General features: G+C 47.7%; 1 protein-coding gene across 3 annotated transcripts in view; it reads left to right on the top strand.

Annotated features, from left to right (window-relative positions):
- Positions 1 to 15,979, top strand: part of Slc37a3 (solute carrier family 37 member 3) — a 41,357-nt gene that overhangs the window by 22,879 nt on the left and 2,499 nt on the right. For all 3 annotated transcript variants that reach the window (XM_036182141.1, XM_036182143.1, XM_036182144.1), the window contains 8 exons: positions 2,030 to 2,126; positions 4,419 to 4,503; positions 5,183 to 5,361; positions 7,316 to 7,457; positions 8,731 to 8,832; positions 9,412 to 9,459; positions 10,393 to 10,544; positions 15,441 to 15,506. In XM_036182141.1, the coding sequence (XP_036038034.1) occupies positions 2,030 to 2,126; positions 4,419 to 4,503; positions 5,183 to 5,361; positions 7,316 to 7,457; positions 8,731 to 8,832; positions 9,412 to 9,459; positions 10,393 to 10,544; positions 15,441 to 15,506 (871 nt within the window). The remainder of the gene's footprint in view (positions 1 to 2,029; positions 2,127 to 4,418; positions 4,504 to 5,182; positions 5,362 to 7,315; positions 7,458 to 8,730; positions 8,833 to 9,411; positions 9,460 to 10,392; positions 10,545 to 15,440; positions 15,507 to 15,979) is intronic.

A 15,979-nucleotide genomic window follows, 5' to 3' on the forward strand; every position in this document is an offset into this window, starting at 1 on the left:
GTGATGGCACATTGCTAAGGCCATACTTCCCAGTTCATTCTTCTTACGCCTCTCTCCTTTAGAAACTGTAATAGTCCCACCCGAATGCCATCCATTATGCGTGCTCCTTTGAGTTTAGCTTCCTTTGCCGTATTTTGAGACTCTATGGTTTCCTTATCATTGCATTAACAATAAGGAAACTCAGCCATCAAGGTTGGGGACATTGCCCAGTAGTAGAGCACTTGTGTAGCATGTAGAAGATGCTGCTACTACAGAAGGAATAGGTATCCATGTGACGTGTCTAAGGTCACTAGAAATGGGCTCTAATTCAGATGTTGCCATGATTTGGGGCTTACAGCACCTCCCTACCCCTCAACCTTCATGTTAGAGTATGTTGGACTTGGCATGTGTGGTGTGGGCTGCAGGAGGAAGGAAGGTACCTGCTGATGAATCCTCCACGCCATCCCTGAAGAAAGCATGCTGAGTGCACAGGATGAAAAGTCGAAGGATCCAGGCTTTCTTTGTGGTTTAGCATTGTTGTTTTGGTTTTGGTTTTTCAAGACAAAGTTTCTTTGTGTAGTTTTTGGTGCCTGTCTTGGGTCTCCCTCTGTAGACCAGGCTGGCCTTGAACTCACAGAGATCTGCCTGGCTCTGCCTCCCAAGTTCCATGATTACAGGCGTGCACTACCATGCCTGGCAAGAAGGGGCCACAGCGTGTGATGCTATTGAGAGAAGGAGCTAACGTGGTTTGCAGGGGCCTTGGGCTCTGTGACGGACACTAACAACTTGTAGCCCAGCATGGAAGTCTTTCAAGAACGTAATGCAAGAAGGGAAAAGATGAGTACTGAGCGAGAGTGGATGTGTGCCTCGGCAGCCCAGCTGCCAGTGGTCCATCGTGGGTGTGGAGAGCCTCTGAAGGGACCTTCCATCTCTAGTTATACAGCCAACTAAAGTCCATGCTGATGGGAGGAAGCCTTTGGGGTGGGTAGGGTCTTCCTCTAGAGCCCAGGCTGGTCTTGAACTTGTAATCCTCTTGCTCTGGCCTCACAAGGGCCTGGCAGACTGCTGTTAAGCAGCTTCAGCAGAGACAAGTCGGGCCAGTACCGCTTTAGACTCTGACTTCTTGGGAGCCTTAACAGTAATCCACGGAGTTGCTGAGATTGGGAGTGCTGGAAAAAAAAAAAAATCACAGTTCTCATAGACCAGATTCTTCTCAGTCATAAACCTAGGTCCTGGCTTGCTTACTTGCCTGCTCCATGACCCCCTTGATGGGTTTTAGTGTTTTTTGTTTGTTTGTTTTTTCAAGACAGGGTTTCTCTGTGTAGCTTTGCGCCTTTCCTGGAACTCGCTTTGGAGACCAGGCTGGCCTCGAACTCACAGAGATCTGCCTAGCTCCTGCCCCCCGAGTGCTGTGTGCCACCACCGCCCAGCTGGGTTTTAGTATTTTTATAGTATTGGAGCTTTTCATCTTTTTGTGTGTTTGTTTTTCTTGAGACAGGGTCCTGCCATGTAGCATGGGTGCCTTGACCTTGCTACAATCCGACCCTAGCCTTCCAAGTGCAGGCATCAGAGGCGTAAGCCACTATACCTGGCTTCTCTTCTTAATTCTTTTTTTTTCTTCAGTCCCCCCCCCCCCCCCCCCCCCCCCCCAGACAGGGTTTCTCTGTAGTTTTGGAGGCTGTCCTGGAACTCACGTTGTAAACCAGGCTGTCCTCGAACTCACAGAGATCCACCTGCCTCTGCCTCCTGAGTGCTGGGATTACAGGCGTGCGCCACCACCGCCCGACCTTTTCTTCAGTTCTTAAGACTTCACTATTGCTATGCAAGTGCTGTGGCTCTGCATTCAGTGTCTAACCCCTAAATGAAAATTTAATATCATTAATTCTTAGAAGAATCTGGTTTTATCATTTATCATTTTATCTATCAAACTTTAAATAGGATGTTGATTCTTTGTAGTGCACATCTTTTCTGTTTTGGCCATTTTTCATTTTGTCTGCACATAGAATCCCTGACTGATGCATTGTCTTGGTTTTTCCATTGTTCTTCTTAGCCGAGGAGTTGTTTTTGGTCTCTGGAGTGCCTGTGCTTCAGTGGGCAATATTTTGGGAGCGTGCCTGGCTTCATCTGTTCTGCAGTATGGTTATGAGGTGGGTGTTTCTTTCACGGTTTATATGTGTACACTTGCCCTTGCTATTTAACCCAGGGTGACTGTGAACCCCTTATCCTCTTCCCTCCGCCCGAGTGCCATGATTACAGGTGTGCACAACCATGCCTGGCAAGAAGGGGCCACAGTATGTGATGCTATTGATAGAAGGAGCTAACTTGATTTGCAGGGGCCTTGGGCTCTGTGATGGACACTAACGCTCAAATTGTAGCCCAGCATGGAAGTCTTTCAAGAATGTAATATAAGCCAGGTGGTGGTGGCGCACGCCTTTAATCCCAGCACTTGGGAGGCAGAGCCAGGCAGATCTCTGTGAGTTCGAGGCCAGCCTGGTTCTCCAGAGTGAGATCCAGGACAGAAACCAAAACTACACAGAGAATCCCTGTCTTGAAAAAAACCAAAAAACACAAAACCCCAAAAAACCCACAACAACAACAACAAACCCCCAAAACCAAACTATACAGAGAATCCCTGTCTATTTTTTTGGGGTTTTTTTTTTTTTTTTGTATGTGAAGCTGAGGATCAAACCCAGGGCCTTGCGCTTGCTAGGCAAGCGCTCTACCACTGAGCTAAATCCCCAGCCTGAGAATCCCTGTCTTGGGGGAAAAAATGTTATACAAGAAGGGAAAAGATGATAAAATTATGAGTACTGAATGAGAGTGGGTGTGTGCCTTGGCAGCTCAGCTGCCAGTGGTCCATCATGGGTGTGGAGAGCCGTCTCCAGGTACACAGCCGACTAAAGTCCATGCAGATGGGAGAAAGCCTTTGGGAGTGGGGCATGGTCACTCTGCTGAGTATTTGGCAGACTCTGAATAGGGTGGTGTAGTGGATCCCCAGCAGGCTCAAATTGAAGTAAGCTGTTCACACAGAAAGAGGAATAAAGACAGATCATGTTCTTTCTGACCTCTGAGCCTTTGGGAGTATCATCACAAAATGATACCAATTATTTGCATTGTTTTAACTACTTTGAATTCCTGAGGAATCAAATGGCCAAGAAGCCCTAGGCATCCATCCCAAATATCCTTAGTAGTCTAAATGATGCCAGAAGTGAAACTTTCCCAGAAAATGGTCCCTAAAGCCAACAGAACAAGAAGCTGGGCGCACACTGGCTCTGTTATAGTGCTGGGTGTGTGGAGAGCTGAGCAGTCTTTGTTCAACTTTTTTTTTTTTTTAAAGCTTTATTTATTTATTATGTATACAACATTCTGCCTGAATGTATGACTGCAGGCCAGAAGGGGGAGCCAGATTTCATTACAGATGGTTGTGAGCCACCATGTGGGTGCTGGGAATTGAACTCAGGGCCCCTGGAAGAACAGCCAGTGTTCTTAACCTCTGAGCCATCTCTCCAGCCTTTGTTCGACCTTCTAATGTTCCTATGTGGGAATGAAGAATAAGTATGCAGATTGTCCGAAAGTTATGGAAGGCACAGTTGGGTTTTTTTTTAACCAGTAAATTATTTTTATCGAAAAATAAGTAAGTAAATAAGGGAACGACAGAAAGACCATACTGTGTGTTTACTAGTTGGGTAAAATAAGGTTGGTAAGCTATTGTGATCTTGAGGTTGTGAAGCAATGGCCATGACTGTTGATGGCAATGTCTGTCAGGTTACGGCGGCTCTGACCAGGCTGGTCCACCTCTGGGAAGTGTCGGCACCGGTGAATGTGCTCACACATGTACATCAAATGTTGTCTGCAGTTATCACAACACCATGTATCAGAGCCAAAGCTTGACGTTAACTGTCAGCCGACAGGGTGGTATTTAAACTCTGATGCACCTGTTAGAGGATGCCGTCTATGCAGTTGTGACTTTGGGATCAGAACCTCTAACTAAAGAGATGAAGACACTGGGAAAATCTCACAGACAGCAGGCAGGCCAAGTAGTGTGCCTCGAGAAGCCATTGGAGAAAGGAAGAGTGATAATGGTTGCATTAGCTTGTATGTTTCCTAACGGTCCCTGGAGAACAAAAGCCACAGGGCCGGGCGGTGGTGGTGCATGCCTTTAATCCCAGCCCTCGGGAGGCAGAGCCAGGCGGATCTCTGTGAGTTCGAGGCCAGCCTGGGCTACCAAGTTAGTATCCAGGGGACCCACATGGTCCTCTGTGAGCCTCACCATGTCCTTAGGAAAATGCATTGGGGAGTCACATGTAGGAACACTTGGCATGGTGCTAAGTCCTCCCCGTCCCCTGCCGTTCCTGTCCGACCCCCGCTCGTGTGTCTAATGAACAGCTGTGATGACACCTCTGGGTAAGAACCACTCAGCCGTCTCTCTTCTCCTCCAGTATGCCTTTCTGGTGACGGCGTCTGTGCAGTTTGCTGGTGGGATTGTCATCTTCTTTGGACTCCTGGTGTCACCAGAAGAAATCGGTGAGAAGAAGCCATCTCTTCCGTTCAAAATACCTTACTGTTAGGAGCTGAGGGAAGTCCAAGAACAGGAAGTGGAACTCTCAGGGCATTAAAGGGACAGTTTGGCCCTGTGCATCCTGTCCAGTTCCTGCAGGTGTTTGAGGGGAGTGAGGTTCACATGAGTGCAGGAAGAGCCGAACGTTTGTAGACGGTTTATGTAACTGAGACACCGGCTAAGAGTGTAACATCTTGAGACTGAGCCGGGCGGTGGTGGCGCACGCCTTTAATCCCAGCACTGGGAGGCAGAGGCAGGTGGATCTCTGAATTCGAGGCCAGCCTGGGCTACAGAGTGAGATCCAGGAAAGGCACAAAGCTACACAGAAACCCTGTCTCGAAAAACCAAAACAGACAAACAAACATCTTGAGACTGGATTCTTTTCCTTTAGAAAGTGTTTGGGTTTGATGTTTTCTTGTGGTTAAATGTGGAGTGTGTACAAGTGAAGCCACAGGAGCAGAAGGGTGTGCAGCTTTACTTGTCCTTGGTCTCTGGACCTTAGCTGAGTCTTCTACACAAGGAAAATAAAAACAGCATCACTCTGTAAGTGATGCATGTGAAGCCTGATGCAGGGCAGGGCGTACAGACGCAGGGCTGGGCATACAGGTGGGACTGTGGAATTGGTCACTGTTAGTGCTGTCCTAGGTCTCCCAAGTATTGAGGCAGAAGGAAGCTCGGAGGAAGATTCACACAGGCCCCTCATTAGTGGTGCTGAAGATGAAGATGGATGTGAGCCCAGTTATTCCATCCAAGAGGACGGGGCTGCCACCCAAGTGACGGCAATAAGTTTTCACCAGGCTTGCTGCCTCCCTGGAGTCCTACTGGTAAGGACTCGCTCGCCTGTCTCCTTCCACCCCGGCCAGGGAAGCCGCCTTCATTACCAGTGTGTTTTGAGACTGTGGAGCACCCCGCAGCTTCCCTGATGGCCATGATGACTAATACTTGTAGCTCTGGGAGAACTGAGAAATCTTAGTTCAACCCCTTGACTCTGTACACACAGAAGCTGCGGATGGGCGTGGCCAGATGTGACCCATGAACCTGCTGGCCCTGATCTAGCATGCAACTCCAGAGACAAAAATGACAAGTTTTTAAATATGTGTTTTGAGTCTGTTGAATTTGCGTGGACCAATTTACGTGGGTTTGAACGGTTCACTATCTGCCTCATTTGTGACTTCTGGTCATCTCAGGGAGTAGGGAGTCACCCTGTCCAGGACAGGCACTCAGTATTTCTTGGTAACGCATCCCAGTGTCTCCACAACCTTTGATGTCAGGTAAACCTCCGTCTGAGCCATACCCCTTCTGGGGCAGTCTGTCTGTTTTGATGTTTTGGGTGCCCTACCACTGGAGTGGAAGTTAAGAGGCCTAGTTTGTGTTTCCAGCTTGCCCCACTAACTTTCTGTGAGACCTGAGTAAGTCACCCAACCCATCCTTGTGACTCAGTTCCCCTTCCTGTGGGATGGAGATGACACGCATCTTGCCTGGGTCTAGAACACTGGCTCTTTGTGTAGTTGACAAAGCACCTGTTCTTGTCCCCTTGTTTTCATGATGCTTATGCATTTCCCCCGCCCCCACTTTTGAGTCAGGCTGTAGGCCATCCTGTGTTGTTCCTCTCTGCTCCCTTCTGCCTGTGTCTCTCTGCTAAAAAGCCTAACCCACCCAACAGGTAGTCAAGCGACAGTCCGTGTAAGTGTAACCCTGTAATGCTTGAATCGAGACAGTGACTAGTGTTAGGGAAGCTCCAGTGCTTGTGGCCCTGTTCTTAGGAAGAGCCTGTCTGAATTTCAGTTCTTAAAGTGTTTTGCTGGTAGCTGCTTTGGTGGAGACAGAACTTGGGTTTGTTGTGACCAAACAAGAGACTCGTTTGCTGGTTCCTTTGTACTTCCTAAGCCATTGTTCTCCAGCAGGGGCAGGGTGGAAAGGAAGTCTGTTAACCCGCGCCTTTGTCTTTGCAGCTGCGGGCAGGCAGAGAGCTCCGCTGGGCAGAGAGCTCTGCTGGCGGAGATCTGGCTCTCTACGGGGTGGCTGACGCCCTGCCAGGGAAGCTCTTCTTCAACAAGTGGCACCTGGGGAATAGCTGGTGCTCGGGGGGCAGGGGTGCACTGGCCAGACACCCTTTGAAGTCAGCCCTCTGCCTCCGCCTTCCCTTTGATGCTAATAGTCAGGGTTTCCTGGTAATAATGTGTTGGATACAGGAGTCTCAGCCATCACCCACTTAAGGCAGCTCTCTTTCAAAAGAGAGCCAGGAGGCCAGTTGTGACCACACGACCACATCCCTTCCTTTTTGGCCCACCAGAGACGCTCTCCTTGGTGGGATGTAGGGCTTTTTGGAAGCTCTAATATGAAAGTGGTCCTCAGGTGGATGTCTTTCTGTGACTGAGTCGCATTGCTCTCCGTAGTTTGCAGCATTAGCTTGGTAGGAAGAGCACCCCGGAAGTCTGGCTGCTTACAGTATGAGCTGAGACGTTTGGAGGCTGATTTGTCCGTAGCTGATGCGGGTTGGCAGCACAGATACCATGGGCCTTTTGTCTGAATAAAGAAATGTGGGTACAGTGCACACTGCGTTGTGGGTTCCAAACACCGGCTTGCTTTTGCCGGAGAAAGGATGGGAGAGAAACTGGGGATAGTTAAGAAAAAGCTGTACATGATTTTTTTTTTTTTAATTTTAAGGCCTGTTTTAGAAAGCAGTGGGAGTAAAGAGAAGAGGGCTTCCGGGTCAAGTCAGGGAGGTCATCGGGCTGTGCTGTTTGCTGCTTGGTGATAGCTGTGTTTTTCCTGCAGTACTCACTGGCCTATGCCTGCCTGAAGCTGGTGAATTACTCCTTCTTCTTCTGGCTGCCCTTTTATCTGAGTAACAACTTCGGGTGGAAGGAAGCCGAAGCTGACCAGTTGTCCATTTGGTATGATGTCGGAGGCATTGTAGGTACGCACGTGTGCGTCTCCTTCCATAGTCGGGAAACCTTGCTTCATTTGAAGTTTTACTGCTCGCCGTGTTTCCCAACCCATCCTACCAGTAAACCCTCAAACTTGTGGGAGAACAAAAGTCCATATCGAGGAGGCCAGCCCAAGACGGCTGTGATTCATAGGCTGTCTTGTCCTAGTCCTGGGTTGATGGATCAGTCCTTTTGTCTTGGGAACACTCGGGAATCTCTTTAAATGCAGCCCCTTTGTATGCTTCCAGGGGTGGCTTGGCTTTGAAGCTGATTCTGTGAGAGATTCAAGATGGAGTGGGAATGTGTTCATTTTGGCTTCCTCCCACTGTCTCTGGCTGAGGAAGCAAACACAGCGTCTTCCTGGGTAGATTGTCAGATATGAGAGGAAGGAAGAAGAGCAGGAATTTTCCTTTCCTGTGTGTGTATGTGTGTGTGTGTGTGTTTGCAAATGCCCTGCTGTATACAGCGATTTAGTTGATTTTTCCAGGCTAGCGATTGAACCCTGGACTTTGTACGTGCTAGCAAATATGTATAATCCTAGTTCTATGACAGATTTTACCAGTGGCTTTGTGGTATAGACAGAAATACAAACAAGGAAATAATAAACTTTAAACTAAGATCAACAGATTACACACTATGGCCCCACCTTAACGTCTCTGTTTCTGTGGTATTTACACACAGATACAGTGAGCACATGAACTGCACAGTAGGTCCTCAGGTGGTACATGGGCATTATATCTGAACTTAGCTATTGGTAGTCTTAGGTCCAGAGACAAAGGTGATGTAGACACCTTCCTAAATTAAAGGTACCTTGGTGCAGAACGAAAAAAGTTGGTTTGGAGATGCAGCTCAGGGGCTCTGTCAGTAGCTCGTGAGGCGTCTTCCTAAACTTGGTGGTGCTGAGGCCGAGCCTCCCAAGCTCACACTAGGCAGCCTGAGCTGCTTTCCGGTTTATGATCTTCCTGCTCCAGCCTCCAGGGTGCTGGGACTACAGGTTCACTTAGTTAATTCATCATCTGCTTTAAATTACAATGAAGACAATCCAGGATCACTTCACTCTTTATTTGGTAGGGAATAGTAAACATGGGTAGTAATGGTTTTGATGGTTTTCTTTTCTCTTACTTTGATTGATTTGAGGTGTCCTGTCCATGGGCCGTCACCGTGCCAGAGCCAGCTGTCTTTGGGCCCTGAGGAGCTTGCCTCAGATAGCTTGGCCCAGGCATGGCTGCATCCCACTGACGTACATGCTCTTTGTGCCTCAAGGTGGGACTCTGCAAGGCTTCATCTCCGACGTGCTGCAGAAGAGAGCTCCCGTGCTGGCCCTCAGCCTCTTCCTGGCGGTTGGGTCCCTTGTTGGGTATAGTCGTGAGTATTCCTTTGCAGTTGCCTTGATTCCTGATCTCTTGAAGGTAGACCCTTGCCCAGAGTCAGTGGTCAGCCATGGAGAGAGCTGAGACTAGCTCTGAGTGCCTGGGAACTGCCATCACGTGGTTCTATTTGTGTGGAGAGGAAACTGGCATCTCTCCTGCTTTGTGGGTCTGTTTGAAAGCTTGCTTGGGAGTGTAGTGCTTTGTTTGGGGGCGGCTCCAGAGGGACAGCATGAGAGCTGATAAAACCATAAAAGGGGGCAAGGTTCCAAAAGCGGGAAGATGGTAATTAGTAGGCCTTGGGGTGTGTGTGTGTGTGTGTGTGTGTGTGTGTGTGTGTGTGTGTGTGTGTGTTCTAAAGACGGTAGAGTCTTTCTCTGGCTTTTAGACATCTCATTAGCTTGAGCTGCAGCCAGAGGCAGATAGGACAAAAGCTTAAGAGGCAGGCGGTGAGGGTTGTCTGTCTTTGTTGTCTCTGGAGGGATTGTGAGGTGTCAGAGATGCAGCCGCTGTGCACTGTTGACGGAGGCACGGGCCACTGCTCTTCAGTCACCGTGCTGTGTGTCTCTTCTCGCAGGCTCTCCGAACAATAAGTCCATCAATGCGCTTCTGATGACCATCACAGGTACGGTAGGCCCTTGTGTTCACTGTGCTGTTCCTCCGGGTGTTCGGGGAAGGCTGTCTCCCGCAGATCCACTGACACTGAAACCTCTGCTCCGTAGAACTCAAGTGATAGAGAGGTGGATGCCTCTTTGGCCAGCTTCCCCCTCCGGGACAGAAGCTGTCCCTGTGGACAGATGTCCGAAACATCTGGATTCAGAAAGTGACTTAGGAAGGTGTCACATTGGAATTCCATCCACCAGCTTATGGAAGTCCAGGACAGTTAGCTTTTTCTCTTGTGCCAAACTGGGTCAGTATTTTCCTGAGCACTAGATAAAGTAGTTGGGCACAATTAAGGAACATGTTATTTTAAAAAATTATTTTTTTTAATTCAGCAAGATGTGTGACTCTGATTCCAGTAAGAAGACCAAGTTTACAAAGCCAAGCCACACCCAGCCATGGGTTGACCTTATGAAGCAGTGGCAGGCGGCATCCCTGACCTTTGAAACAGCGCTGTCTTGCCAGCATGGTTATTGACTTGAGTGGCTTGAGCATTAAGCAGACTATGTGTCCTGTTGTGTTGTTCTTAACCTTAGGTGCCATATATTCACTGGAGTGTCATACCATTCAGGAAGGATTTTAGGAAAGTAGATACCAGTTAGTTTGAAAATGCTGTCCTTTATTTTCTGTTTCTCCCCAACATGTTAAAAGACATTGGGATGATGTTTTGTCTTACCTGGCTAGAGTTAGGGATCATATATATATTTTTTTTCTGAGACAGGGTTTCTCTGTGTAGCTTTGCGCCTTTCCTGGAACTCACTTTGTAGGCCAGGCTGGCCTTGAACTCATAGAGATCCGCCTGCCTCTGCCTCCCGAGTGCTGGGATTAAAGGCATGTGTCACCACTGCCCGGCTTGGGATCATATTTTTACATGAACCTGTTCTCTTTATGGCTTCAGGGTTTTTTATTGGCGGACCATCCAATATGATTAGCTCGGCTATTTCTGCAGACTTGGGCCGCCAAGAGCTGATCCAAGGGAGCAGTGAGGCTCTGGCGACTGTCACAGGAATTGTCGATGGAACTGGGAGTATTGGTGCTGCTGTGGGCCAGGTGAGAAGAGCATGTGCTTGCTGGCTCCCACGGTAGGTGGCGCTCTTGTGCTGCAGACCAGTGTACAGAAAGCCCTGAGACCTAACATGGAAGGCACCTCACATGGCCATAGTGTGTAGCTACCTCTGTGTACAGGCTGTTTCTCCATGCCTAGACATCTGTGACTGGTCCCAGAGGGTGACTGTATGTATCCTGCCGCAGAGTCGTCTGGGAAGCAGAACTCTGGAAGTCTGCAGATAGGCTGAGATGGAACCTGTTGAGCTGTAAATTCCCGTGTGGATGCTAGAGAGTGTCTAGGCTGATTGTTCTACTGTGGTAGTCAGAATGACTTAAAGTTTGCTGGTTTGCCTGACTAGCGGGGTGAATCACTGATAGCTAATGCTTGTGGTCAGTGGGGGAGCAAGCAGTGAGGAAGAGTAGACTGTAGATGTAATGGATGTTCATCAGTGTCTGCTCGCTGCAGTAATGCAGGCTCCGTGAGGGCAGCATCCTGGTTCGGTTCTCCCTCTAGCCTTACGCTGCTTCCGGCACACAGGAGACATGCTGGTTCCAAAGTGCTGCACAATATTTAGGATATTTGACCATTAGGATGTGTCACTAAGGGACAGAAACATAAAAAAAAATTAATAAGGGTAGGAGAATTCCTTCTGCGTGCTCTGAGGTGGAAACCAGACAGGGGGACTGTCACCCATCCAGAAGGCTTCATGTCTGAGGGGGTGGCGAACAAGCATTTTATTTTATACACTTAGGTATTTTCGTGTGTGAGTCTATGTGTAGAAGGCAGGGCAACCTGCCAGAATCTGTTCTCTCCACTCTGTGGGTCCTGGGGCTGGAACTCAGGCCGTCGGGCTCAGACAAGGGCCTTCACCCCCGGAGCCACCTCTCTGGCCCCATCGCATTGGGTGTTTTAGATTGCTCCTCACTAGTGCTCTCTAAGTTAATCAGGTAGGTAATTGTAATTAACATTGCAGTAATTTTACTTGAAATTTTCTTTTTTCCTTTTTGAGGACAGTTTCTCACATAGCCCAGTCTGACCTTGAGCTTGCTGTGTAGAATAGCATGACCTTGAGTTCCCGACCCACCTCCCGAGGACTGGGATAATAACTGTGCTACCATGCCTGACTACTTGGTTTAGTCCTGTATGTCTCCCATGTCAGTGTTCCGATCCTAATGGTAAGCTCGGGTCACTGTTGGACTGACCTCCACAGTCAGACAAGTAGGTCAGCAATAAATCGTTCTTAACTGCTCTTCCCTTCTCTTGGGGATTTGTGTTTGTTTGTTTTATTTTTCCAGATGGTCCTGGCTGTCCTGGAACTCAGAGATCTGTAGACCAGGCTGGCCTCAAACTCAAAGATCTGCCTTCCTCTGCCTCCTGAGTGCTGATATTAAAGGTGTGCGCCAGCACCACCCGGCCTCTTGAGGATTTTTGGATGGTTTGCCATTGCCTCAAACCCTGAAGGCTAAGACTCCGTCAGCCTCGCCCTCAGCCATTCCCTGGGCTGCTCCAGGTGCTAGTGTTGCCTCTGCCTTCCCAGGACTTTTCAAGGATTTGTTGTTTTTCCTCCTGGTTGCCATAGCATTTGGTACATGCCTCCAGGAAACACCTATTGCACATGATTGCCAATTTACCAATCTGGATCTCTGTCCTCTGTACCAAACTCTGCATTCCTTGAAAACCAGATTGTTCCAAACTGAGTATGATGGTGTGCACCTGCAATCCCAGCCCCCAGAAGCAGCAGAACTGCTTTGAGTTTAAGGTCGACCTTGGCTGTGTAACAACAACCAGGCTGTCCAGGGCCAAAATGGATCAAAGATCTAACTTGAGGAGCTAAAATTCTGAAATTCTTCAAAGAAAACAGGGACAAATTTGGATGAAAAATACATAAAAATGGCTGATATAACACACAGGAAGAGTCTCAATAGCCTTAGTAGGGGATACAAATCAGAACCACACTGAGATCTGACCCTCGTTCCTAGTGAGGATGACTATAATTAAAAAGCAGGAAATAGAGGCTGGAGAGACGGCTCAGTGGATAAGAACACTGGCTGCTGTCCCCGAGGACCCAGGTTCAGTTCCCAGCACCCACATGATGCTTTGCAACTGACTGTGACTCTAGGTCCAGAGGATCCAGCACCCTTTTCTGGCTTCCACAGGACCAGGCACTCACATGTTTCACATCTGTGTGTCCAGGCAAAATCAGAGCCTTCCATTGCTGGTATAAGCAGAAACAAAATGGTGGAGCTTTTGTGGAAAATGTGGGTATTCTCCCCCCAAAAAATTAAATATGCAAAAAATGTGGGTACTCCCCTCGCAAAGTTAAGTATGCAATTATTATATGATGCAGCATGGTACTTCTGCATTATTTCCCCATCTCTCCAGCTGAAAAGAAGGACTAATATTTGTATTCTGGTGTACATTACAATATTATTCATAGTATAAAAGGTGGAAATAGGCATCCAACAATGGATGGATTAAAAAAAATGTGCTATATACATTCCGTGGAATTCTGTTCATCCATGAAAAGGAATGAAATGCTGATGCATGCTTACTGTATGTTTGAACCTTGAAAATTTGCTAAATGAATGCCAAATTAAAAAAATATATTTACATGAAATATCTACAATAGGCAAATTTACAGCTTTAGAAAGTAAATTAGAAGTTATTAAGTCAGGTATGGTAGTACATGCATGTCATCTCAGCACTTGAAAGACTGGGAGTAGAGGATTGCCACAAATTCAAGGCTGTCCTAGACTAAGGATTAAGTTTGACCGGCCTAGGCTAGAGAGTGAGACCCTGGCTTTGGGGAGAAGAAAAAAACAAAATAGAACTTGCCAGTGGCTAGGGTTGTGGGTGCTGTGATTCACAGAGCTTTTGTTATAGATTAAAAACAGCCGGGCGGTGGTGGCACACGCCTGTAATCCCAGCACTCGGGAGGCAGAGGCAGGCGGATCTCTGTGAGTTCGAGGCCAGCCTGGTCTAAAAAGCTAGTCCAGGACAGGCACCAAAGCTACAGAGAAACCCTGTCTTAGGAAAAAAAAAATTCATTTTGGGGTTGGGGATTTAGCTCAGTGGTAGAGCGCTTGCCTAGCAAGTGCAAGGCCCTGGGTCCGATCCTCAGCTTAAAAAAAAAAAAAAAAAAACAATGTGGGAATAAATAGCTGTTGCAGTTGTATATCATTGTGACTGTAATTGATGCTACCAATCTGTGTGTTTAAAAATGGTTACAATTAGGGAGTGGAGAGATGGCCCAGGGGTGAAGAACACCCACTGTGTAATCAGGAGGACCAGTTGGGATCCTAGCCCTTAGGTAACAAGCTGGGAATCCTAGGCTTGCCTGTAACCCCAACTCTGAGAGCCATAGACGGGAGGATTGCTGGGACTTGGTGGCTTCCAGCCTAGCTGAGAAAAATCTGACCCCTTTGTCCAGGAAAACCTCAAAAGAATAGGCAGTGTGATGGAGGGGGACACCTGATACCATCTTCCAGCTTTTACTCTTGGGCATAAGCTCATATACTTGTGCATACATGGACACACATATACTTTAAAAAATGTAAAATGGGGGCTGGAGAGATGGCTCAGAGGTTAAGAGCACTGCTTGCTCTTCCAGAGGTCCTGAGTTCAATTCCCAGCAACCACGTGGTGGCTCACAACCATCTGTAATGAGATCTGGTGCCCTTTTCTGGGATGCAGGGATATGTGCAGACAGAACACTGTGTACATAATAAATAAATAAATAAATAAATCTTTTAAAAAAAAGTGTAAAATGGGTAATTTTATGTTAGATATTCCTGTAATTGGGGGAGGGAGAAAAAGCTGGGTTAAGTGCTTTTAGCTTCTTTTCAATAATTGAAAATAAAGGGAAAAGCCAGGGGGTTGGACATTTAGCTCAGTGGTAAAGCACTTGCCTAGCAAGCATAAAGCCCTGGGTTTGGTCCTCAGCTCTGGAAAAGGAAAAAAAAAAAAAGAGAGAGAAAGAGAGAAAAGCCAGGCATGATGGTGTGCGCCTTTAATCTCAGCACTTGGGAGGCAGAGGCAGGTGGATCTCTTTGAGTTTGAGGCCAGCCTGGCTCATAAAGTGAGGACAGCCACCCTACACAGAGAAACCCTTTCTCAAAAAACCAAAGCAAACAACAGAAAGTGAAGGGAAGGAGTTATATTGTGGAATGTTGGTAACATAGTAACCCCGTGAACAGATAGTATGGTTGAGAAAGAAGCAGGGCATTTGAGGTCGCTCATCCACATATCAACTGCCAGCTGCTCAAGCCTACACAGCAAGACTGTGCCTCAGAAACACTGGGAAAGGGAAACAGGAAGAAAAGTGAGCAGCCTGGGGAGCTAGCTTGTTTTTGAAAGCATCAGCGCTAGGACCTTCCACCAGGAGATGAGGAGGGCGCAGGAGGCACCGAGGATACTGTTCTTCCTCCAAAGAGCAAACCTGCAGCATACAGCTCCTTCTGCAGTTCTGTACAGAATGAGCTGGTTATGTGTATGAGTGTTTTGCCTTCATGAATGTGTGTGTGTGTGTGTTGTGTGGTATCTGGTGCCTTCAGAGGCCTGAAGAGGGTGTGGATCCCCCTGAGTGACAGGTGGCTATGATTAAGAGTAGCCAGTGCTGCTAACCACGGGCCGTTTGACTCTGCAAGCTCCTGACCCCGTTTTCTTGAGGCAGTCTCACATAGCCCAGGCTGTTCTCAAGGTGGCTATGTGGTAGAGGATGAACTTGAACTTTTGATCCACCTTTCAAGGGCACTACCATGTTCAGTTATGTGTTGTTGGGGGTCGAACCCAGGGCGTTGTGAATGTTAGCTAAACACTATCAAATAGAGCCATGCCCCCAGCCCTCATCTTGCTAATTTATAAAGAATTATGTCACAATTTCCTTTTCTTCTTTTTAGTATCTGGTGTCTTTGATCCAGGACAACCTAGGATGGATGTGGGTTTTCTACTTCTTCATTCTCATGGTAAGCCTGTGCTTTTTTTCTTTAACCATTTTTTTCCTGTTTAATTTAGAACATTTGATTTCATCACTACTTGAAACCAACAAAATTGCTGATTGCTTTTAAAGACTGTAGGGTGAAAAGTAACTTTTGATTAGGCTGAGAAGACTTGTTTCTTTTCTCAAGGAGCCAAAGGGCGCCCTGAGTTTGCCTGTCCCGACCTGAGACTAATGAGTGTTGCCGTTTACAATTGCAGAGAAGCGAAGAGGCTTACTCATCCCTCGCCAGCCATTAATCAGTGTGCTCCTCTGGGCTGCCGCCTGGCTGCTAAACAGGGCTGGAGAATTCTGCAGCAAGGCAACAGTGTTACAGAGAAGGGAGCTCTAATTAGCCCCGGCGCAGGGGCAGGTGTTGAGCTCCAAAGTCTTGGCTGAGATGTTGGGCTTTATGAGAGACAGCCAGAGAGGCCCTGATTCTAAGACGCTGCAAGGCGTGAC

The sequence above is a fragment of the Onychomys torridus genome, chromosome 3, assembly GCF_903995425.1.
Source record: "Onychomys torridus chromosome 3, mOncTor1.1, whole genome shotgun sequence".
Lineage (NCBI taxonomy): Eukaryota > Metazoa > Chordata > Mammalia > Rodentia > Cricetidae > Onychomys > Onychomys torridus.